The sequence below is a fragment of the Triturus cristatus genome, chromosome 7 (assembly GCF_964204655.1).
Source record: "Triturus cristatus chromosome 7, aTriCri1.1, whole genome shotgun sequence".
In the NCBI taxonomy this organism is placed as follows: domain Eukaryota; kingdom Metazoa; phylum Chordata; class Amphibia; order Caudata; family Salamandridae; genus Triturus; species Triturus cristatus.
In genome coordinates this window covers 8550394-8576508 of record NC_140590.1, presented here as the reverse complement: position 1 = coordinate 8576508, position 26115 = coordinate 8550394, and the positions used below count along the sequence as shown (strand labels likewise).

At 54.0% G+C, this 26115-nt stretch overlaps 1 protein-coding gene across 2 annotated transcripts in view; it reads left to right on the top strand.

Moving 5' to 3' along the window:
* NECTIN2 (nectin cell adhesion molecule 2) overlaps positions 1–20836 on the top strand; it is a 303490-nt gene extending 282654 nt beyond the window's left edge. For both annotated transcript variants that reach the window (XM_085615476.1, XM_085615477.1), the window contains one exon: positions 20516–20836. In XM_085615476.1, the coding sequence (XP_085471602.1) occupies positions 20516–20698 (183 nt within the window). In that variant the 3' untranslated portion in view covers positions 20699–20836. The remainder of the gene's footprint in view (positions 1–20515) is intronic.
* The last annotated feature ends 5279 nt before the right edge of the window (positions 20837–26115 follow it).

Sequence of the window (26115 nt, the reverse complement as noted above, 5' to 3'; positions counted from 1 at the left end):
TAAGTTACAACTGATCAAGCATCAGTAAAAGCACAAATACACGTTGGGGCCCTAGGGGCGTACCAAACCATATACCAAAAAAGTGGTTTAAGAACCACACCTGAACTAGACACAAGGCCTAAAGCCTGTAGAATCGCTGGGACCCCAAGGAACCACCCACGGTAGTGACACAGGGGACCCACGGGAGCTGTATGCAGTGTGTAAACACAAACGCGGGTTCCTATTATCTTCTGTGGGCAATGTCGCGGTTGGAAATGTAAAGATTAGGGACACTTCTAATGGAGTCGGGACCAAACCCTTTTGGACTTAAGAAGTTCTAGGGCTAGCACCCACAAGAGCACCGGAGTACTCGAGTTACATCACCCAGGGAAGCCGGGTGCATAGGTGACTTTTGGTGTCTGGTCGCGTCGTCGATTTCAATGGAAGCCTGCAAAGAACTGCTGCTGCCGTGAAGAGAAGTGTCCGAAGAGATCCAAGCCTGGATCTAGGATGTAAGGAACCTGAAAGCAGAGGGGACAGAGTCTGGGTCACTTGCCAGTGACCGAGGGCAGGATGGATCAATGCCCACAGATGTCGGGTGCTTCAGGTGAGTTGATGGGTGTCTTGACTCTTCAGCCACGAGGTCCAGGAGGTGTCGACAAAGTCCACGAGCCGGATTCGAGCTGTCCCACGAAGTCTGTCGAGTGCTGTGGTGTCGGCGACCAGAATGGACCCAACAAGCCTTGGCAACGGCAAGTCACTGGAAATCAGAGAAAGGACTGCGGTGCAGACCAGCAAGGTCTGAGGGACTCACCCAGCGATGGTAAGTCGGGGCACGTCTGGAGCGACCAGGTAAGCCCAATCAGAAAAGGAGTCGCCTTCATGGGGACCTGCTAGCCAACGGGCTAGTGATCGCCAAGGAGCCTCGAGCGGTCGCACTTGGAGCTGGTCCACGGGTGCTCAAGGCTGGGGCTACTCTGAGCCCAAAGCACAACTTCGAGGTGGACCAGCAAGATAGTGTTGCTGCAAAAGTTCACGGGGTCCAGGGGTCATGGTTCCACATCACCCACGATAGCTACGGGCCTCAGCTTTGCTGTGGACTCAGGGTAGCCTCGGGGAAGTCTGGAAATCCACCTCTGGGGATGCAGAGACTTTGCTGTCCGGCGGGAGCTTCAGAATTGCAGACCGGTCAGTTGCTTCTTTGGTGCCTGCCAAGCAGGGGAGTCACTCCTTGACCCCAAGGGAGATTTCTTCAGTCTTCTAGTCAGGATAGAACGTCGAAGGTCCAGGATGTACGGTGCAGAGTTTCGTCCAGGGTAATCTAAAGTCCTAGGGACTGGATTCCTATACTTATACTAAGTTTAGGGGATCAACTAACTCTAAGTCTCCACCTATGGGTGGGCCAGGAAAGAGGGGTGGTTACACCCATTTCCTTTGTCCAGTTTCCCCGCCAGAGCAGGGGCAGGAAGCCCCTGCAACCGGTTTAAACTGGAGTATGCACAGGGACACCAAGTGTGCCCCCAGTGCAGGACTTCAAAGCACCAGAGAGTGCTCCCCCCCAGCCCCAATACACATCAGCCTGTCTGGGGAGGTGGGGACACCTCCCCTCGACAGGAAACCTATTGTCCAGGCCTCCCCTGCCGGAGTTTCAGTCAGCAGTAGGAGGCCAGACCCGTGTCTGTGGCAGAGGCATCCATTTTGTGATGCCAGGGCTCAGGAAAGTCCTACCGGGTTAGACCAGTGTGAACATGTCTCTCCCTCTAGAAGGGTGGAATGCTACCCCCGCTGCCAGGACTGGCGGGGGGGGGGGGTAGTATTCCAAAGCAATTGACACCAAACACGACATGTTTTGATGCAGCCTTTCCAAAGTTAGCATTTACCGCAAGGTTATAATGCACTTAAGAGTATATGGTATGGCTGTATCACAGAACAGCCATAAGGAAGTATTTCCGAAAGCTGCAGAGTTGCTCAGCTCATGCTTGGGCACCCTCTCACATTAAACCAACCACTCTGCCTTCAGGATTGTCAAGGCCTGCCATAGGAGTGGCTTATAGGTTTATATGTGTCTGCTTCCCAGGGGTCGCATAATACATGCTGCAGCCCCTGGTAGGTCTCCGAGGTACCTATGCCCTAGGTACACAGTATACCATATACTAGGGGCTTATAAGGCACTCCAGAATGCAATTAGATATGTACCTAATGTACATGGAAACCATTTGAGAGGAAGCAGCTAGGCTGTGGTCCTTAGAAGCAGGGCCACAGCCAGACTAAGGTCGAAAAACAGTGAAACACCAGCAAAAAGTGGGGGTACCCATGTGAAGTAGATCCTACTCTCCTACAATAGGACACTATGTATCAGTGGAGGCAGAAGTGTGGCACATAGGACACAGTTTTTATCAGTGGAGGCAGAAGAGTGGCACATAGGACACTGTGTGTCAGTGGAGGCAGCAGTGTGGCACATAGGACACAGTGCGTATCAGTGGAGGCCTGAAGTGTGGCACATAGGACACAGTGTGTGTCAGTAGAGGCAGCAGTGTGGCACATAGGACACAGTATGCATCAGTGGAGGCTAGAAGTGTGGCACATAGGACACTGTATCAGAGGCTGCAGTGTGGCACATAGGACACTGTATCAGAGGCTGCAGTGTGGCACATAGGACACTATCAGTGGAAGCAGCAGTGTGGCACATAGGACACAGTGTGTATCAGTGGAGGCAACAGTGTGGCACATAGGACACAATGTGCATCAGTGGAGGAAGCAGTGTGGCACATAGGACACAATGTGTATCAGTGGAGACAGCAGTGCGGCACATAGGACACAGTGTGTATCAGTGGAAGCAGCAGTGTGGCACATAGGACACAGTGTGTATCAGTGGAGGCAACAGTGTGGCACATAGGACACAATGTGCATCAGTGGAGGCAGCAGTGCGGCACATAGTACACAGTGGGTATCAGTGGAGGCAGCAGTGTGGCACATAGGACACTATCAGTAGAGGCTGCAGTGTGGCACATAGGACACAGTGTGTATTAGTGGAGGCAGCAGTGCGGCACATAGGACACTATCAGTGGAAGCAGCAGTGTGGCACATAGGCACTGTGTATCAGTGGAGGCAGCAGTGTGGCACATAGCACACACTGTATCAGTGGAGGCAGCAGTGTGTATCAGTGGAGGAAGCAGTGCGGCACATAGGACACAGTGTGTATCAGTGGAGGCAGCAGTGTGTATCAGTGGAGGCAGCAGTGTGGCACATAGGACACAGTGTGTATCAGTGGAGGCAGCAGTGTGGCACATAGGACACTGTATCAGAGGCTGCAGTGTGGCACATAGGACACTGTATCAGAGGCTGCAGTGTGGCACATAGGACACTGTATCAGTGGAAGCAGCAGTGTGGCACATAGGCACTGTGTATCAGTGGAGGCAGCAGTGTGTATCAGTGGAGGCAGCAGTGTGGCACATAGGACACAATGTGCATCAGTGGAGACAGCAGTGCGGCACATAGTACACTATCAGTAGAGGCTGCAGTGTGGCACATAGGACACAGTGTGTATCAGTGGAGGCAGCAGTGCGGCACATAGGACACTATCAGTGGAAGCAGCAGTGTGGCACATAGCACACACTGTGTATCAGTGGAGGCAGCAGTGTGTATCAGTGGAGGAAGCAGTGCGGCACATAGGACACAGTGTGTATCAGTGGAGGCAGCAGTGTGTATCAGTGGAGGCAGCAGTGTGTATCGGTGGAGGCAGCAGTGTGGCACATAGGACACAGTGTGTATCAGTGGAGGCAGCAGTGTGGCACATAGGACACAGTGTGTATCAGTAGAGGCTGCAGTGTGGCACATAGAACACAGTGTGTATCGGTGGAGGCAGCGGTGTGGCACATAGGACACAGTGTATCAGTAGAGGCTGCAGTGTGGCACATAGGACACTGTGTATCAGTGGAGGGAGCAGTGTGGCACATAGCACACAGTGTGTATCAGTGAAGGCAGCAGTGTGTATCAGTGTAGGGAGCAGTGTGGCACATAGCACACAGTGTGTATCAGTGAAGGCAGCAGTGTGTATCAGTGGAGGCAGCAGTGTGGCACATAGGACACAGTGTGTATCAGTAGAGGCTGCAGTGTGGCACATAGAACACAGTGTGTATCGGTGGAGGCTGCAGTGTGGCACATAGAACACAGTGTGTATCGGTGGAGGCAGCGGTGTGGCACATAGGACGCTGTGTATCAGTAGAGACTGCAGTGTGGCACATAGGAGACAGTATGTATCAGTGCAGGCTAGAAGTGTGGCACATAGAACACAGTGTGTATCAGTGGAGGCAGCAGTGCGGCACATAGCACACAGTGTGTATCAGTGGAGGCAGCAGTGTGGTATCAGTGGAGGCAGCAGTATGGCACACAGGACACTGTATCAGTGGAGGCAGCAGTGTGGCACATAGGACACAATGTGTATCAGTGGAGACAGCAGTGCGGCACATAGGACACAATGTGTATCAGTGGAGGCAGCAGTGCGGCACATAGTACACAGTGGGTATCAGTGGAGACAGCAGTGTGGCACATAGGACACTGTATCAGTAGAGGCTGCAGTGTGGCACATAGGACACAGTGTGTATCAGTAGAGGCAGCAGTGCGGCACATAGGACACTGCATCAGAGGCTGCAGTGTGGCACATAGGACACTGTGTATCAGTGGAAGCAGCAGTGTGGCACATAGGCACTGTGTATCAGTGGAGGCAGCAGTGTGTATCAGTGGAGGAAGCAATGCGGCACATAGGACACAGTGTGTATCAGTGGAGGAAGCAGTGCGGCACATAGCACACAGTGTGTATCAGTGGAGGCAGCAGTGTGGCACATAGGACACAGTGTGTATCAGTAGAGGCTGCAGTGTGGCACATAGAACACAGTGTGTATCGGTGGAGGCAGCGGTGTGGCACATAGGACACAGTGTATCAGTAGAGGCTGCAGTGTGGCACATAGGACACTGTGTATCAGTGGAGGGAGCAGTGTGGCACATAGCACACAGTGTGTATCAGTGAAGGCAGCAGTGTGTATCAGTGGAGGCAGCAGTGTGGCACATAGGACACAGTGTGTATCAGTAGAGGCTGCAGTGTGGCACATAGAACACAGTGTGTATCGGTGGAGGCAGCGGTGTGGCACATAGGACACAGTGTATCAGTAGAGGCTGCAGTGTGGCACATAGGACACTGTGTATCAGTGGAGGGAGCAGTGTGGCACATAGCACACAGTGTGTATCAGTGAAGGCAGCAGTGTGTATCAGTGGAGGCAGCAGTGTGGCACATAGGACACTGTATCAGTAGAGGCTGCAGTGTGGCACATAGAACACAGTGTGTATCGGTGGAGGCAGCGGTGTGGCACATAGGACACAGTGTATCAGTAGAGGCTGCAGTGTGGCACATAGGAGACAGTATGTATCAGTGCAGGCTAGAAGTGTGGCACATAGAACACAGTGTGTATCAGTGGAGGCAGCAGTGCGGCACATAGCACACAGTGTGTATCAGTGGAGGCAGCAGTGTGGTATCAGTGGAGGCAGCAGTATGGCACACAGGACACTATCAGTGGAGGCAGCAGTGTGGCACATAGGACACAATGTGTATCAGTGGAGACAGCAGTGCGGCACATAGGACACAATGTGTATCAGTGGAGGCAGCAGTGCGGCACATAGTACACAGTGGGTATCAGTGGAGACAGCAGTGTGGCACATAGGACACTGTATCAGTAGAGGCTGCAGTGTGGCACATAGGACACAGTGTGTATCAGTAGAGGCAGCAGTGCGGCACATAGGACACTGCATCAGAGGCTGCAGTGTGGCACATAGGACACTGTGTATCAGTGGAAGCAGCAGTGTGGCACATAGGCACTGTGTATCAGTGGAGGCAGCAGTGTGTATCAGTGGAGGAAGCAATGCGGCACATAGGACACAGTGTGTATCAGTGGAGGAAGCAGTGCGGCACATAGCACACAGTGTGTATCAGTGGAGGCAGCAGTGTGGCACATAGGACACAGTGTGTATCAGTAGAGGCTGCAGTGTGGCACATAGAACACAGTGTGTATCGGTGGAGGCAGCGGTGTGGCACATAGGACACAGTGTATCAGTAGAGGCTGCAGTGTGGCACATAGGACACTGTGTATCAGTGGAGGGAGCAGTGTGGCACATAGCACACAGTGTGTATCAGTGAAGGCAGCAGTGTGTATCAGTGGAGGCAGCAGTGTGGCACATAGGACACAGTGTGTATCAGTAGAGGCTGCAGTGTGGCACATAGAACACAGTGTGTATCGGTGGAGGCAGCGGTGTGGCACATAGGACACAGTGTATCAGTAGAGGCTGCAGTGTGGCACATAGGACACTGTGTATCAGTGGAGGGAGCAGTGTGGCACATAGCACACAGTGTGTATCAGTGAAGGCAGCAGTGTGTATCAGTGGAGGCAGCAGTGTGGCACATAGGACACAGTGTGTATCAGTAGAGGCTGCAGTGTGGCACATAGAACACAGTGTGTATCGGTGGAGGCAGCGGTGTGGCACATAGGACACAGTGTATCAGAGGCTGCAGTGTGGCACATAGGACACTGTGTATCGGTGGAGGCAGCGGTGTGGCACATAGAACACAGTGGGTATCAGTGGAGGCTAGAAGTGTGGCACATAGGACACAGTGTGTATCAGTAGAGGCAGCAGTGTGGCACATAGGACACAATGTGTATCAGTGGAGGCAGCAGTGCGGCACATAGGATACAATGTGTATCAGTGGAGCCCAGCAGTGTGACTCATTGGACACAGTGTGCACCATTGGATGCTACAAGCGGAACACACAGAGGACAGTGTGTATCAGTGGAGCCCAGGGGTCTGACACAGGGTACAGTGTGCATCAGTTGAGCCCAGTGCTGGGACGCTGGTCACAGTGTGCATCAGTGGAGCCGAGCGGTGGGACGCCGGCGCAGTGTGCATCAGTGGAGCCCAGTGTTGGGATAGTGGGCATCAGTGGAGAGTAGTGATGAGATGCACACAAAGGACAGTGTGCATTAGTGGAGACCAGTGGTGGGACGCAGTGCACAGTGTGCATCAATGGAGGCCAGTGGTGGGATCCAGTGCTCAGTGTGCATCAGTGGAGGCCAGTGGTGGGACGCAGGGCACAGTGTGCATCTGTGGAGCCCAGCGGTGGGACACAGGGCACACTGCATCAGTGGAGCCCAGCAGTGGAATGCAGCGCACAGTGTGCATCAGTGGAGGCCAGTGGTGGGACGCAGGGCACTGTGTGCATCTCTGGAGCCCAGCGGTGGGACACAGGCCACAGTGTGCCTCAGTGGAGCCCAGCGGTGGGACGCAGGGCACAGTGTGCCTCAGTGGAGACCAGCAGTGGGACGCAGGGCACAGTGTGCATCAGTGGAGCCCAGCGGTGGGACGCAGCACAGGGCACAGTGTGCAGCAGTGGAGCCCAGCGGTGGAATGCAGCGCAGCGCACAGTGTGCATCAGTGGAGACCCGCGGTGGGACGCAAGGCACAGTGTGCATTAGTGGAGCCCAGTGGTGGGACACAGTGTGCACCTGTGGAGCCCAACGGTGGGACGCCGGGCACAGTGTGCATCAGTGGAGACCAGCGTTGGGACAGTGTGCATCTGTGGAGCTCAACGGTGGGACGCCTGCCACAGTATTTGTGAGAAGTTGGACTGGTATATGCTGTCCACTAGTTATAGTGGGCACCTTGTACCAGTCCAAACAACCCCTTATTGATGATAGGTTTAAAAACAACGTTTATTGAAAGCTATCCTAGTATTAGCTATGGAGAGCAGTCTTCAGGCTAAGTCTTGAAGGAGTGTAAAGCAGCTTGATTTACCAGATTATAACCTTTTGAATCACTAAATGAAAGGAGAACCACACAAGGTGTATATATAGAAATATATATATACTTATTTCTAAACACTCACTACTAATCTCTTTGAGATTAGAGTCCAAGATACACAATAATACAGTTCTAAAACGACAGTAAATAGCACAATATACAATGGGCCCTAGGGGCGTACCAAACCATATATTAAGTGGAATAAGAACCACGACTTGACTAGACACAGTGCCTAGAGCACGCAGAATCGCTGGGACCCCTAGGAACCACCCAAGGCAGTGACACAGGAGACTCACGGGGGATGCGTGCAGTGTGAGAACTCGGGTGCAAGCCCCGTACTATTCTATGGGAAAGTCTCAGTTGGAATTTTAGAAGTTAAGGACACTTAGGAGAGGACTTTGAGCAAACCCCTATAGACTTAGGGGCTTCAAGGGCCAGCGCCCACGGGAGCACGGGAATATTCAAATTACCTCACCTAAGGAAGCCGGGTGCATAGGTGTCAAATGGTGTTGGGAATCGTCGTTGATTTCAACGGCGATCTGCAGCAAAGTGCTGCTGCCGGGAAGAAGAAAAGTGTCTGTTGTGATCCAAGCCTGGATCGAAGATCCAAAGAACCTGAAAGCAGAGGGGACAGAGTCTGGGTCACTTGCCAGTGACCACAGGCACGATAGACGAATGCCCACCGATATCGGGTAATTCAGGTGCGAAGAGGTGAAGCTTGACTCTGCAGCCACGAGGACCAGGAGGCGATGATGACCAAGAGCTGAATTCGAGCTGTCCCACGAAGGATGCCGAGTGCTGCAGTGTCGGGGCTTGGATTGAACACAAGACTTGACAACAGCATCCTACGCAGGAAGAGAAAAGATGCTTCGGTGCGGACCAGCAAGGTCCTGGGGACTCCCCAAGCGATGGAGAGTCGGGGCACGTCTGGAGCAACCAGGTAAGCCCAATTAAACTTAGAGTTGCCTTCACAGGGACCCATCAGTCGACGGACCAGGGATCGCGAAGGGACATCGAGAGAAAACGCGAAGGGCCCGCTCACGGAACACTTGTGGAGTGTAGGCGGACAATCTTCAGTGCAAATGCTGTTCGGGGTCAGGGCTACAAATAACCAAAAGCTCAGCTGCAGGAGTCGCTGGAAAGCTGATGCTTCTGCAAAGTGATGCGGTGTCCAGGGGTTCGGGTTGCACGGTCGCCACGAGGGATACAGGCCTCAGACTTGCTGTGGGAACAGATCGACCTCAGAGACCACGGGAACCCACCTCCTGTGTTGCAAAGTTCTTCAGAGTCCTCAGGAGCTTCGGAGATGCAAACCGGTCAGATGCGTCTTTGGTGCCTGCCTTGCAGGGGAGTAACTCCTTTACTCCAAGGGAGATTCTTCAGTCATCTAGTTCAATGTAGATCGTCGAAGTTACAGGATTATGTATCAGAGTTTCATCCAGGTGTAATGTAAAGTCCTGTAGCCAGGGATTCCTATCTTATACCCAAGGAAGGGGTGGGACAAACTCTAGGAACCCACCTGTGGGAGGGTCAGGAAAAAGGGGTGGCTACACCCATTTCCTTTGTCCAGTTTCACGCCAGAGCAGGGGCTGGTAGTTCCAACTGGTTTGAGCTGGACTATGCAGAGGGACACCAAGTGTGCCCCCAGTGCAGACTTCAAAGCACTCTTGGAGTGCACCCACCCGGCCCCAATACACTAAAGCCTGTCTGGGAGGTGGTGACACCTCTCTGTAATGGGAAACCATTATGCCAGGACTCTGTTAGCTGGTACTGGGTGTTCGAGGCATGTGGGCTGCTGAATTCATATCTGTGCATAGATCGCCGCCTAGTGTTGGGTCCGGATGATTGCACATTGTTGTCCTGGAAGAGTCTTCGAAGTATCACGAGATAGGTGGCTCCTCCCCTGGACTACAGTGCGCATGGGCATCCTCTCCATCCTTAGATTGTTTTTTTCCGCCATTGGGTTCGGATGTGCTTATCTTAGCTCAAGTTCGTAAACTTTAGTTTAAGGCCAAAAGGCCTTTAGTTTCGTCGGTATTGTTCGCGTTCGGTATCGACCAGTTTATTTTGTGTTTTAGTAACTTCTTCACGCTTTTCGGATCCGCTTCGGTCCGAACATCGATCAATGCTCGACGATGGAATCGAGGACTCCTTTCAAGAGATGTCCTTTATGCCATGCGAAATACCCACACGTCGATGTCCATCCGGTGTGCAACAAATGTCTCTCACCGGATCATGATGAGTCGAAATGCATGGCTTGCGCCCGGTTCCGCTCGAAGAAGACTCTGTGGAATCGACGGGCAGCGAGATTAGAGGCACAGCAATCCGCGCCTGCCCCGGTCAACATCTTCAGCACCGAGGATGAGGAAGCCGAGAGCGTAGAAGACATAGACTCCAGCCATGCTTCCGAACGTGAATCCCGATCGGAGGACGATGATGAGGTGATCTTCGAGGACGAAGACGTCGTCGGCGAGGTAGGAGACTACGATGAGGCCCTTGGGGCCGAGGAAGATAGCTCCAGCGAAGAGCTAGGCCAACCCGTCGTTACGGAGGCCGAGAGACAAAGTCGTCATAAGGCTCAGGTCGAGGGATCGCCTGCGGGCCTTACTCAAGATCAGTCACACAGTTCTTCGGCCCCGCCTCAAAGCCCGGCCTCGAACATTTCACAGGAGCCATTATTATCGAAGATGACCGGATTTCATTCAGTGAAACCGAAACCATCCGTCGCACCGGTTACATAAAAACCGAAAGTGAAAGCGGTTGCGATCGGATCGAAGGCCTCGAAGCCCTCCACTCCTTCGGCACAGGTCACCGAACACACCAAAAGAGATTTCGGTGCCGAGCTCACCAAGATGGGTTCCGGCACCGAGCCAAAGAAGAAGGCCCTCGGTCCCCACAAGGCGCCTCAGCCTATGGCACCGAAGATTACGGCCCCACCCACCAAGGTCAAGGTGGTCGATCCGTCAGCGTCGATATCAAAGGGTGCGGCGCCTAGCAAATCACCGGCTCCAAAAAGCGTCGATACCCACCTTCGGATCGACGACACAAAGACTGGGAAAAAATCGGATACCGCTTCGACACCTGCCTCCAAGGTGCCTATCGGTTCCAAAGCGCCATCTGCGTTCACCTTGCAACAGGTCTCAGCGTCGTTGCAACGCATCAGGGACCGGGCAACCCTCGAACCTACGTCGGGTCCCGAAACGCACAAGGCCGCAAAAGCACACTCGGCGCCGGCGCACATCACATTTGGATTGCCGCCGCCCAAGGCACCGAAAATGTTCGAAATTCGGACACGTGTCCACCAAACACAGACACTATCCGCTGGACGAATCGATATCGAGCCTTCACAGGCACACTTTATCGATGCCGGCACTGGTAGACTGCTGCTCCGCAAGCGTTAGATCACACCAGAGAAAGGATTGGACTCGTACAAGATTCCTTTGAAACAAAAGCTACCAGCAGGTTCCACACCAGTGCTTCACGAAACCTTTCAACCCTACCTTCAGGACCCACTGTCTTTTTCTCCTACGCATTCCGAGGAAGACGCCGGAGAGGACTATATAGGGGATGATACCACTTACCCGGTGGATATCGATCCTGATGATCACATGCAAGACCCAGATCAGGCATGGGGAGACCCCACCGACCAGGGTAACGCACCAGATGCTCCTGACACGCAGCTTTATAATATAAAGACATCTCCCACGGAGGACACTGCTGCCTTTAATGCCCTCATAGAACGGGCTGCTGCCAATCATGGAGTGGAACTCCATTCTGACACTGTAGAGGTAGATTTCTTAGTGGACACGTTCGCCTCCTCTGAGAAAACCGTCAAAACTCTGCCAATGTTGAAGGGGGTTCTGAAACCTGCAAAAGACATTTTTAAAGAAACAACCAGGGCACGGGTGTTAAACCCCAGAATCGAAAAAAAATACAAGCCTGCACCCGGAGACCCTATGTACATTAGGGGTCAGTTACCTTTAGACTCCATGGTTGTTTCTAATGCTCGCAAACGAGCCCATTCACAAACAACGGGTGATGCTCCTCCCCCAGACAAGGAGTCCAAGGTGCTGGAGACCTCAGGCAAAAGGATAGCAGCGCAAGCGGCAAACATCTGGCGCATTGCCAACACCCAGGCACTCCTGGCCCGTTATTATAGGTCACACTAGAATCACTGCTACAACACTTGCCAGATGAATACAAAGAGGCAGCGGAGCTCCTTATCAGAGAGGGACAACTCCTTACAAATGCGTCCATCAAATGCGCACTAGATGCAGCCGACACTGCAGCAAGGGCGATCAACACAAGCGTAATGTTGAGGAGGCACGCATGGTTGAGAATCTCAGGCTTCAAACCTGAAATTCAGAACAATATCTTAAATCAACCGGTCAACCCAGACTTTTTATTTGGCCCCGAGGTTGACACTACCCTCGAAAAAATTAAAAAAGACACTGAAACTGCTAAATCAATGGGGGCTCTGCAGTCGCAGCAGTTTCGGAGTGGCTCCTTTCGTCGCCCCGGGAATAGAGGAGCAGCTAGAGGTCAGGGGTCCCAGCAGCAATACAATAAAGTACCTATGATAAAAACAATAGAGGTGGATATCGTGGATCCAGCACCAAAGGCAGAGGACGTGGGTACGGCAACACCAGGTCCTCCCCCAAAAACAAACAGTGACGCCTTCCCCCACCCGCCCACATAACACCTGTCGGGGGGAGACTCCCAACAGTTCCTGTCAGTCTGGAAGTCCATCACCACAGACAGGTGGGTCAGGGAAATTATCCAGTACGGTTACTGTCTAGAATTAACGTCCACTCCACCCAACATACCGCCAAAGCACCGTCCTATGTCCGTAGAGCACTTAGCATTATTGCAGCTGGAAGTGCTAAGTATGCTGCAAAAAGGTGCAATAGAAGTCGTGCCCGTCAACCAACAGGGGACAGGGGTGTACTCTCTGTACTTCTTAATCCCAAAAAAGGACGGATCTCTCAGACCTATACTAGACCTGAGACCCCTCAACCACTACATTCTTTCAGAGCATTTCCATATGCTCACCCTACAGCAGGTTCTCCCGCTGCTCAGTCAGGGAGACTTCCTAGCAACACTGGACCTAAAAGATGCGTACTTCCACATACCCATACACCCTTCACACAGGAAATATCTCAGGTTCACTATTCAGGATCACCATTATCAGTTCAAAGTTCTCCCCTTCGGAGTAACAACAGCACCCAGAGTTTTCACCAAGTGCCTAGCTACAGTGGCTGCACATCTACGGAGACAACACATTCACGTCTTCCCTTACCTGGACGACTGGCTTGTTCAGGCAAAGTCAGCCCAGCAATGTGCCAGCCACATGTCCCGCACCATTCACCTTCTTCACAGTCTAGGATTCTCACTAAATTACCCAAAATCACATCACCAACCCGCACACGTACAACAGTACCTGGGCGCCACCATAAACACTCTGGCAGCCACAGCTCAGCCAAATTTAGTGAGGATCAACAGCATGCAACTGCTGATCTCAAAGTTCAAACCTCAACACTCCCTTCCTGCGTGAGTGTTCATGCAGTTGATAGGCATGATGGCCTCCTGCATTTTCATATGCGCCCGCTTCAGGAGTGCTTGGCACGTCAATGGAATCAGGCTCAAGGACAATTAAGACCTAGTGTTGGTGAGCGGTCAGGCATACAACTCTCTGCATTGGTGGAATCCACAAAACCTTTGCAAGGGCCGACCGTTCCAAGAGCCTGTTCCGCAAATAATACTGACAGCGGTCGCGTCTCTCCAGGGATGGGGAGCTCATGTACTCAATTACACAGTGCAGGGACTATGGACGACACAACAAAAGAAGATGCACATCAACCTTCTGGAACTGATGGCAATCTTCCTGGCTATGAAAGCATTCAAAGTACACTTGTGCAACAAAGTCATGTTGATCCGGACGGACAACATGACTGCCATGTACTACATACAGAAGCAGGGAGGAACACACTCTCCACAGTTGTTTCATCTGGCTCAGAGCATGTGGAAGTGGGCCATTCAGAGGAACATGTTCCTCATGGCAGAACACCTCCCGGGCAAGGACAACCAAAATGGCGGATCTGCTCAGCAGACACAGCCACCAAATGCACGAGTGGGAGTTACACCCATCAGTACTCCAACCGTACTTCCTGCAGTGGGGTCATCCAGAGATAGACCTATTCGCCACACGGGAAAACGCAAAATGCCGAAACTTTGCCGCCAGGTTCCCGCACCCACAGTCGCAGGGCAATGCGATATGGATGAACTGGTCAGGCAGATTTGCGTACGCTTTTCCCCCAGCGCCATTAATACTGCTAGTGGCACGCAAACTGCGACAACACTCACTGACGCTCATCCTGGTTGCTCCGACGTGGGCACGCCAACCGTGGTACACCACCTTTCTAGAACTTTCTGTGGTGCTGCATCAAAGGCTGCGGATCACACCCACACTTTTAACGCAGAACCATGGCGAAATTCAGCACCCAGATCCGCAACAGCTTAACCTGGCAATCTGGCTCCTGAAGTCTTAGAGTTTGGCTACCTAAACCTGCCACCTGAATGTATGGATATCATCAAGGAGGCCAGAAGACCCACAACCAGAGCTTGCTATGCGGCTAAATGGAAAAGGTTTGTCATTTACTGCAACAACAATGACATTAATCCGCTGGATGCATCCATTCAAAACATCATCGGTTACCTTTTACACTTATACCGATGCAATCTGGCATACAGCTCCATACGTATACATCTCACCGCGATAGCAGCCTATCTTCAAAACAGGCAGCACCTCTCTTTATTCAGAGTGCCGGCCATCAAAGCCTTCTTAGAGGGACTCAAACGAGTGATTCCTCCAAGACACCCACCAGCACCAGTGTGGAACCTCAATGTGGTCCTCACCAGATTAATGGGTCCACCTTTTGAACGTCTCCATTCATGTGAGATTCAATTCCTCACCTGGAAAGTAGCTTTCTTAGTGGCAATCACTTCGTTGAGAAGAGTTAGTGAACTTCAGGCACTAACCATTCAAGAGCCATTCATACAGGTTCAAGCAAACAGAGTTGTACTACGTACCAACCCCAAATTCATGCCTAAAGTGATATCGCAGTTCCACATGAATCAGACTATTGAACTGCCTGTTTTCTTTCCAAATCCAGAAAATGTCGCAGAAAGAATGCTCCATACACTAGATGTAAAGAGGGCCCTCATGTACTATATAGACAGAACAAAGGATTTTAGGAAAACAAAACAACTTTTCGTTGCCTTTTCTCCACAACACAAGGGCAACGCCATTTCCAAAGCAGGGATAGCCAGATGGATCGTTAGATGTATTCAAATTTGTTATCAAAAAGAGAAACTCACATTAACGATTCCCCCACGAGCCCACTCAACACGAAAGTTAGGGGCGTCCATGGCTTTCCTGGGAAACATTCCTTTAGGAAATATGTAGAGCAGCCACATGGTCCACTATACATACATTTACCAAACACTACTGTGTAGATGTACACTCAAAACAGCAGGCAGCTGTAGGACAGGCTGTTCTCAAAACTCTTTTTCAGACTGCTGCAGCTGGCACGGGCAGCCGCCGCTAATGGAGGGACTGCTATACAATCTATGCACAGATATGAATTCAGCAGCCCACATGCCTCGAACTGAATATGCTACTTACCAGTATGCATCTGTTCTTGGCATGTAGGGCTGCTGACATTCATATCGCCCACCCTCCTCCCCGGCGCCTGTAGCGGCTGCAGCACTCAGAATTACTGTATAGCATGGTCATCACTTACTGTATCTACTCCATCACTGCCACAATGGCGAAAAACAATCTGAGGATGGAGAGGATGCCCATGCGCACTGTGGTCCAGGGGAGGAGTCACCTATCTCGTGATACTTCGAAGACTCTTCCAGGACAACAACGTGCAAACATCCGGACCCAACACTAGGCGGCGATCTATGCACAGATATGAATGTCAGCAGCCCTACATGCCAAGAACAGATGCATACTGGTAAGTAGCATATTCAATACCGGTGCTGTCATGTCTCTCCCTCTAGAAGGGTGGGATCATACTCCCACACCAGTTACTGGTGTGGTGTACGATTCCAAGGTGTTTGACACCAAACACGACATGTTTCTGTGCAGCCATCCCAAAGTTAGCATTTACCTTGAGGTTATAATGCACCTAAGAGTATATGGTCAGGCTGCATCACAGACCACCCCAGAGGATGGATTCCGAAGGCTGCAGAGGGGCTTAGCTCATGCAGGGGCACCCTCTCACATATAACCAAGCACCCTGCCTTCAGGATTGTTAAGGCCTGCCATAGGGGTGACTAATAGGTTTATATGTGCAGTGATATCGAGAGATATAGTGAACCTATATCTCAGTATGGGGTGCATGCATCACCTTACCCAGGCTGCAGTAGCAGACCTGTGGTGTCATTTTGGAAGGCTTCCCAGGGGTGGCATAATACATGCTGCAGCCCCTGGTAGGCCTCTGGGGTACCTATGCCCTGGGTACATAGTATACCATATACTAGGGACTTATAAGGGTACCCCAGAATTCAATCTGGAGTGTACCTAAAGTACTGGTAATCAATTTAAAGGGGAAAGCAGCTAGGCTGGGGTCCTGAAAAGCAGGATCTCAGTCAAACTAAGTCAAAAACCAGCAAAACACCAGGAAAAAAGTGGGGGCAACCATATAGTCAAATTCCACCTTCCTACAATGTGCATCAGTGGAGCCCAGCGGTGGGACGCACGGCACAGTGTGCATCAGTGGAACCCAGCGGTGTGAGGCAGCGTAGGGCACAATGTGCATCAGTAGAGCCCAGCCGTGGGACACAGGGCACAGTGTGCATCAGTGGAGCCCAGCGGTGGGACGCAGGGCACAGTGTGCATCAGTGGAGCCCAGCGGTGGGACACAGGGCACGGTGTGCATCAGTGGAGACCAGCGGGACACAAAGGGCACAGTTTGCATTAGTGGAGCCCAGCGGTGGGGCACAGGATCTATCAGTGGATAGTAGTGATGAGAGACACAGTGCACAGTGTGCATCAGTGGAGCTCAGCGGTGGGACGCAGGGCACAGTGTGCATCAGTGGAGCCCAGTGGTGGGACGCAGGACACAGTGTGCATCAGTGGAGCCCAGCAGTGGGACACAGGGCACAGTGTGCATAAGTGGAGCCCAGCAGTGGGACACAGGGCACAGTGTGCATCAGTGGAGCCCAGCGGTGGGACGCATGGCACAGTGTGCATCAGTGGAGCTTACTGGTGGGACACAGGGCACAGTATGTATCAGTGGGGCCCAGCGGTGGGACACAGGGCACAGTGTGCATCAGTGGAGCCCAGCGGTGGGACACAGGGCACAGTGTGCATCAGTGGAGCCCAGCGGTGGGACACAGGGCGCATCTGTGGAGCCCAGCGGTGGGACACAGGGCACAGTGTGCATCAGTGGAGCCCAGTGGTGGGACGGAGGGCATAGTGTGCATCAGTGGGGACCAGCGGTGGGGCGGAGGGCACAGTGTGCATCAGTGGGGACCAGCGGTGGGACACAGGGCACAGTGTTCATCAGTGGAGCCCAGCGGTGGGACACAGGGCACAGTGTGCATCTGTGGAGCCCAGCGGTGGGACGCAGCGCATGGCATATGGTGCATCAGTGGAGCCCAGCGGTGGGTCACAAGGCACAGTGTGCATTAGTGGAGACCAGCGGGACACACAAAGGACAGTGCATTAGTGGAGACCAGCAGTGGGACGCAGTGAACAGTGTTCATCAGTGGAGGCCAGCGGTGGGACACAGGGCACAGTGTGCATCAGTGGAGCACAGAGGTGGGACGCAGGGCACAGTTTGCATCAGTGGAGCTCAGCGGTGGGACACAGTGTGCATCAGTGGAGAGCAGTGGTGGGACACAGGGCACAGTGTTCATCAGTGGAGCCCAGACGTGGGACACAGGGCACAGTGTGCATCTGTGGAGCCCAGCGGTGGGACGCAGCGCATGGCATATGGTGCATCAGTGGAGCCCAGCGGTGGGACGCAGCTTAGGGCACAGGGTGCATCAGTGGAGCCCAGCGGTAGGTCACAAGGCACAGTGTGCATTAGTGGAGACCAGCGGGACACACAAAGGACAGTGCATTAGTGGAGACCAGCAGTGGGATGCATTGCACAGTGTGTATCTGTGGAGCCCAGCAGTAGGACGCAGCACAGGGCACAGTGTGCATCAGTGGAGTCCAGCAGTGGGACTCAGGTCAGTGTCCATCAGTTTTGCCCAGCGGTGGGACGCAGCGTAGGGCACAGTGTGCATCAGTGGAGCCCAGCGGTGGGAGGCAGTGTAGGGCACAGTGTGCATCAGTGGAGCCCAGCTGTGGGACACGGGGCACAGTGTGCATCAGTGGAGCCCAGCGGTGGGACGCAGTGAAGGGCACAGTGTGCATTAGTGGATCCCTGTGGTGGAACGCAGGGCACAGTGTGCATCAGTGGAGGCAAGTGGCGGGACGCAGGGCACAGTGTGCATCAGTGGAGCCCAGCGGTGGGACGCAGGGCACAGTGTGCATCAGTGGAGGCAAGTGGCGGGATGCAGGGCACAGTGTGGATCAGTGGAGCCCAGCGGTGGGACGCAGGGCACAGTGTGCATCAGTGGAGCCCAGCGGTGGGACACAGGGCACAGTGTGCATCAGTGGAGCCCAGCGGTGGGAAGCAGGGCACAGTGTGCATCAGTGGAGCCCAGTGGTGGGGCACAGTGTGCATCAGTGGAGCCCAGCGGTGGGACGCAGCGCAGGGCACAGTTTGCATCAGTGGAGCCCAGAGGTGGGACGCAGGGCACAGTGTGCATTAGTGGAGCCCAGTGGTGGGACACAGTGTGCATCTGTGGAGCCCAACGGTGGGACGCCGGGCACAGTGTGCATCAGTGGAGCTTACTGGTGGGGCACAGTGTGCATCAGTGTAGCCCAGCGGTGGGACACAGGGCACAGTGTGAATCAAGTGGAGCCCAACGGTGGGAAGCAGGGCACAGTGTGCATCAGTGGAGCCCAGCGGTGGGACACAGGGCACAGTGTGCATCAGTGGAGCCCAGCGGTGGGACGCAGCACAGGGCACAGTGTGCATCAGTGGAGCCCACCGGTGGAATGCAGCGCACAGTGTGCATCAGTGGAGACCAGCGGTGGGACGCAAGGCACAGTGTGCATCAGTGGAGCCCAGCGGTGGGACACAGGGCACAGTGTGCATCAGTGGAGCCCAGCGGTGGGACACCGGGCACAGTGTGCATTAGTGGAGACCAGCGGGACACACAAAGGACAGTGCATTAGTGGAGACCAGCAGTGGGACGCAGTGAACAGTGTTCATCAGTGGAGGCCAGCGGTGGGGCACAGTGTGCATCAGTGGAGCACAGAGGTGGGACGCAGGGCACAGTGTGCATCTGTGGAGCCCAGCGGTAGGACGCAGCGCATGGCATATGGTGCATCAGTGGAGCCCAGCGGTGGGACGCAGCTTAGGGCACAGGGTGCATCAGTGGAGCCCAGCGGTAGGTCACAAGGCACAGTGTGCATTAGTGGAGACCAGCGGGACACACAAAGGACAGTGCATTAGTGGAGACCAGCAGTGGGATGCATTGCACAGTGTGTATCTGTGGAGCCCAGCAGTAGGACGCAGCACAGGGCACAGTGTGCATCAGTGGAGTCCAGCAGTGGGACTCAGGTCAGTGTCCATCAGTTTTGCCCAGCGGTGGGACGCAGCGTAGGGCACAGTGTGCATCAGTGGAGCCCAGCGGTGGGAGGCAGTGTAGGGCACAATGTGCATCAGTGGAGCCCAGCTGTGGGACACGGGGCACAGTGTGCATCAGTGGAGCCCAGCGGTGGGACGCAGTGAAGGGCACAGTGTGCATTAGTGGATCCCTGTGGTGGAACGCAGGGCACAGTGTGCATCGGTGGAGGCAAGTGGCGGGACGCAGGGCACAGTGTGCATCAGTGGAGCCCAGTGGTGGGACGCAGCGCAGGGCACAGTGTGCATCAGTGGAGGCAAGTGGCGGGATGCAGGGCACAGTGTGGATCAGTGGAGCCCAGCGGTGGGACGCAGGGCACAGTGTGCATCAGTGGAGCCCAGCGGTGGGACACAGGGCACAGTGTGCATCAGTGGAGCCCAGCGGTGGGAAGCAGGGCACAGTGTGCATCAGTGGAGCCCAGTGGTGGGGCACAGGGCACAGTGCATCAGTGGAGCCCAGCGGTGGGACACCGGGCACAGTGTGCATCAGTGGAGCCCAGCGGTGGGACACCGGGCACAGTGTGCGTCAGTGGAGCCCAGCGGTGGGACACCGGGCACAGTGTGCGTCAGTGGAGCCCAGCGGTGGGACACCGGGCACAGTGTGCATCTGTGGAGCCCAGCGGTGAGACGCACGGCACAGTGTGCATCAGTGGAGCCCAGCAGTGGGACGCAGCGCAGGGCACAGAGGGCATCAGTGGAGCCCAGCGGTGGGACGCAGGGCACAGTGTGCATCCATGGAGAGTAGTTATGAAGCCTATTGTACAGTGGACATGATGCAGCGCACAGGGGCAGGTTTGGGGGAGGCATGGCTATGGCGCAGTACGCAAGAGGACCATGGAACAGTCCAGTGGTCTGATGGGAGGATTGTTTGTGTGTGATGGAGGCCGGAATCTTGACACCTGAAGTCTCACTCACTGCTTTTGTCCCCTCTGCCACAGACGCAGCCCCTCTACCAGGAGGTCACAGTGGACGAGGACCTGGAGCACACTGAGGACCCCCCCAGCATGGAGGATGACTACCTGGAGCAGATCAACCCCATCTACAATGACTTGTCGTACCCGGCCTCCGACCACTACCAGGACGACAAAGGCTTCGTCATGTCCAGGGCCATGTACGTCTAGGCCACCCCGGGATCCCCTCGCTGGAGGGCCGAAGCCTCTGCCCTGGGGCCCTCGGTCATTGTTCGGGGGCCCTCGGTCACTGTTCGGGGGCCCTCGGTCACTGTTCGGGGGCCCTCGGTCACTGCTCTGGGGCCATCGGTCATTACTCCGTTGACCTGTGGAGCTCTTTAGTGACTCTGTGCTCGCTTCTGATGTCTACTGAGCTGGGGAGAGGCCTCCGCATCACTGGATGTCACTGGGGTTACCTCCTTTGCCTGTAACTAACACTGGAAGTGCGCTCCTACTGACCTTACCAGCCCCTCCAGCCTCCATTAGACTGCAGTTAAAGGGGCATTCTCTCACCGTTCCATCTTCTGCCAGAACCCATTCATCTTCTGCTTAAAAATGAAGCCACGTCAGGCCCCTTCGTTCCACTTTTGAGATATTTCTGGAGGTGATGTCTGCCATCTCCAGAGGGTGATGTCTGCCATCTCCAGAGGGTGATGTCTGCCATCTCCAGAGGGTGATGTCTGCCATCTCCAGAGGGTGATGTCTGCCATCTCCAGGGGGCTGATGTCTGCCATATCCAAGGGGCTGATGTCTGCCATCTCCAAGGGGCTGATGTCTGCCATCTCCAAGGGGCTGATGTCTGCCATCTCCAAGGGGCTGATGTCTGCCATCTCCAAGGGGCTGATGTCTGCCATCTCCAAGGGGCTGATGTCTGCCATCTCCAAGGGGCTGATGTCTGCCATCTCCAGGGGGCTGATGTCTGCCATCTCCAGGGGGCTGATGTCTGCCATCTCCAGGGGGCTGATGTCTGCCATCTCCAGGGGGCTGATGTCTGCCATCTCCAGGGAGTGACATCTCTTTCTTGGGCTGTCACTCTTACTGGTGTTTGGGGCGCCCGAGTACCTGCTGTCTGTCTGTCCCACACTACACCTCCTCCTACACGCCCACCCCTGACCCTGGGTGTGATGTCCGCCCACACTGACCCCTCAAGGGTCCCTGGAGCCCTCTGCCCTCCGTAGGTCACCCTATGGGGGTCATTCATGCTGGAAATAGGGACTGATAATCATTCTGCTACCTGCGACCACAGGACAGGACAGAAGGGAAGCAGCTGATGGCATCATTGGGATTTTCTTACACAGATGTGTATGTGAGGGAGCACACGTGTGAGCCCTAGCACATGATACAAGGCAGAGGTTACCATGTGTGAGCCCTAGCACATGATACAAGGTAGAGGTTACCATGTGTGAGCCCTAGCACATGACACAAGGCAGAGGTTACCATGTGTGAGCCCTAGCACATGACACAAGGCAGAGGTTTCCATGTGTGGGCCCTAGCACATGATACAAGGCAGAGGTTACCATGTGTGAGCCCTAGCACATGACACAAGGCAGAGGTTACCATGTGTGAGCCTTAGCACATGATACAAGGTAGAGGTTACCATGTGTGAGCCCTAGCACATGATACAAGGCAGAGGTTACCATGTGGGAGCCCTAGCACATTAAACGAAAGAGCGGTCATTATGTTTGAGCCCTAGCACATTATACAAGGGAGAGGTTATCATGTGTGAGCCCTAGCACATTATACAAGGGAGAGGTTATCATGTGAGAGCCCTAGCACATTATACAAGGGAGAGGTTATCACGTGTGATACCCTAGCACATGATACAAGGCAGCGGTTGCCATGAATGAGACCTAGCACATGATATGAAAGAATGGGTATTATGTGTGAGCTCTAGCACATGATACAAGGCAGCCTTTACCAAATGTGAGCACTAGCAGATGACAGGGAAGAGCAGGTATCATTTGTGAGCCCTTTCACATGATACAAGGGAGCAGTTACCACGTGTCATCCTTGGAGCACAATACAAGGGAGCAGCTATTATTCATTAGCCCTAACACATGATACAGACGAGCAGTAATGTATGAGCCTTGAGCACTGTACGAGGGAGCAGTTGTGTGAGCTCTAGCGCATGATACAAGGTCTGGTTTATCACGCCTGAGCCCTAGCACATGATATAAGGAAGCGGTAATATATGAGCCTTAGCACATGATACAAGGTTGGGTTTATCACGCCTGAGCCCTAGCACATGATATAAGGAAGCGGTAATGTATGAGCCCTAGCCCATGATACAAGCTCGAGTTGATCACGCCTGAGCCCTAGCACATGATATAAGGAAGCGGTAATGTATGAGCCCTAGCTCATGATACAAGCTCGAGTTTATCACGTCTGAGCCCTAGCCCATGATACAAGCTTGTGTTTATCACGCCTGAACCCTAGCCCATGATATAAGCTCTGGTTTATCACGCCTGAGCCCTAGCCCATGATACAAAGTCGGGTTTATCGCGCCTGAGCCCTAGCCCATGATACAAGCTCGGGTTTATCGCGCCTGAGCCCTAGCCCATGATATAAGGAAGTGGTAATGTATGAGCCTTAGCACATGATACAAGGTCGGGTTTATCACGCCTGAGCCCTAGCACATGATATAAGGAAGTGGTAATGTATGAGCCTTGGCACATGATACAAGGTCGGGTTTATCACGCCTGAGCCCTAGCCCATGATACAAGATCTGGTTTATCGCGCCTGAGCCCTAGCACATGATACAAGGTCGGGTTTATCACGCCTGAGCCCTAGCCCATGATACAAGGTCGGGTTTATCACGCCTGAGCCCTAGCCCATGATACAAGCTCGGGTTTATCGCGCCTGAGCCCTAGCCCATGATACAAATTCAGGTTTATCGCGCTTGAGCCCTAGCCCATGATACAAGCTCAAGTTTATCACGCCTGAGACCTAGCCCATGATACAAGCTCGGGTTTATCGCGCCTGAGCCCTAGCCCATGATACAAGCTCGGGTTTATCACGCCTGAGCCCTAGCCCATGATACAAGCTCGGGTTTATCACGCCTGAGCCCTAGCCCATGATACAAAGTCAGGTTTATCGCGGCTGAGCCCTAGCCCATGATACAAGCTCGGGTTTATCGCGCCTGAGCCCTAGCTCATGATACAAGCTCGGGTTTATCGCGCCTGAGCCCTAGCCCATGATACAAGCTTGAGTTTATCACGCCTGAGCCCTAGCCCATGATACAAGCTCGGGTTTATCGCGCCTGTGCCCTAGCCCATGATACAAGCTCGGGTTTATCACGCCTGAGCCCTAGCCCATGATACAAGCTCGGGTTTATCACGTCTGAGCCCTAGCCCATGATACAAGCTGGAGTTTATCACGCCTGAGCCCTAGCCCATGATACAAGCTTGGGTTTATCGCGCCTGTGCCCTAGCCCATGATACAAGCTCGGGTTTATCGCGCCTGAGCCCTAGCCCATGATACAAGCTCAGGTTTATCGCGCCTGAGCCCTAGCCCATGATACAAAGTCGGGTTTATCGCGCCTGAGCCCTAGCCCATGATACAAGCTCGGGTTTATCGCGCCTGAGCCCTAGCCCATGATACAAAGTCGGGTTTATCGCGCCTGAGCCCTAGCCCATGATACAAGCTCGGGTTTATCGCGCCTGAGCCCTAGCCCATGATACAAAGTCGGGTTTATCGCGCCTGAGCCCAGCCCATGATACAAGCTCAGGTTTATCGCGCCTGAGCCCTAGCCCATGATACAAAGTCGGGTTTATCGCGCCTGAGCCCTAGGCCATGATACAAAGTCTGGTTTATCGCGCCTGAGCCCTAGCCCATGATACAAGGTCAGGTTTATCGCGCCTGAGCCCTAGCGCACCTTAACTTTGAGGCACCTGCTCTGTAGCTCTAAAGCCAGCATCACCTTTCCGAGATGAAGGGTGTCATAGAGACAGAACCGGCGTCCCCTACCTGCGATACTGAGTAGTGGCCCCAGCACATGAGGTGGTGAGTGGGTGCCTGGCCCCTCCCCGGTCACTTAGGATGGTGTTGGTCCGCCGGTGTCCAGGCACCGCTGGGTCAGGTGGAGGACTTGGTCCCTGGAAGGCCATGAGCTAACGCACCCACGTGGGTGCTGGGTGTGGAAATGTGTGATTTCAGTACCAGTGGCCAGCTAATCCGAAATATTTCCCATTTTCATATTGATCATAAGATGGGCGTAAGTGAGTGTGGGGTACTTCTAGGCGCTGTGCCTGTTTGTTTCTGTGCTCCAAGCCTCGGCCTCATCACTTTGAGGGTGGCCCCTGAGAGCCTGGGACAGGAACTCCTACCCCAGGCCTGACTGATGGATTCTGTGCCTACTTCTGGCAGCCTCTGTCTCTGCTTCTGTGTCTGTGACTCCCTACCCTACTCCACGCTAAGGCTGCAAGAGCTACTCCATAACCGCTACTCCGTGGTAGGGCAGCGCGTGACTCCCTACTCCATGCTAAGGCTGCAAGAGCTACTCCATAACCGCTACTCCGTGGTAGGGCAGCGCATGACTGCCTACCCGACTCCACGCTAAGGCTGCCAGAGCTACTCCATAACTGCTACTCCGTGGTAGGGCAGCGCGTGACTCCCTACTCCACGCTAAGGCTGCAAGAGCTACTCCATAACCGCTACTCCGTGGTAGGGCAGCGCGTGACTCCCTACTCCACGCTAAGGCTGCAAGAGCTACTCCATAACTGCTACTCTGTGGTAGGGCAGCGAGTGACTCCCTACTCCACGCTAAGGCTGCAAGAGCTACTCCATCACCTCTACTCCGTGGTAGGGCAGCGCATGACTGCCTACCCGACTCCACGCTAAGGCTGCCAGAGCTACTCCATAACCGCTACTCCGTGGTAGGGCAGCGCGTGACTCCCTACCCTACTCCACGCTAAGGCTGCAAGAGCTACTCCATAACCGCTACTCCGTGGTAGGGCAGCGCGTGACTCCCTACCCGACTCCACGCTAAGGCTGCAAGAGCTACTCCATAACCTCTACTCCGTGGTAGGGCAGCGCGTGACTCCCTACTCCACGCTAAGGCTGCAAGAGCTACTCCATAACTGCTACTCCGTGGTAGGGCAGCGCGTGACTCCCTACCTGACTCCACGCTAAGGCTGCAAGAGCTACTCCATAACCGCTACTCCGTGGTAGGGCAGCGCGTGACACCCTACTCCACGCTAAGGCTGCAAGAGCTACTCCATAACCGCTACTCCGTGGTAGGGCAGCGTGTGACTCCCTACCCGACTCCACGCTAAGACTGCAAGAGCTACTCCATAACCTCTACTCCGTGGTAGGGCAGCGCGTGACTTCCTACTCCACGCTAAGGCTGCAAGATCTACTCCAGAACTGCTACTCTGTGGTAGGGCAGCGCGTGACTCCCTACCCGACTCCACGCTAAGGCTGCAAGAGCTACTCCATAACCGCTACTCCGTGGTAGGGCAGCGCGTGACTCCCTACCCGACTCCACGCTAAGGCTGCAAGAGCTACTCCATAACCGCTACTCCGTGGTAGGGCAGCGCGTGACTTCCTACTCCACGCTAAGGCTGCAAGAGCTACTCCATAACCGCTAC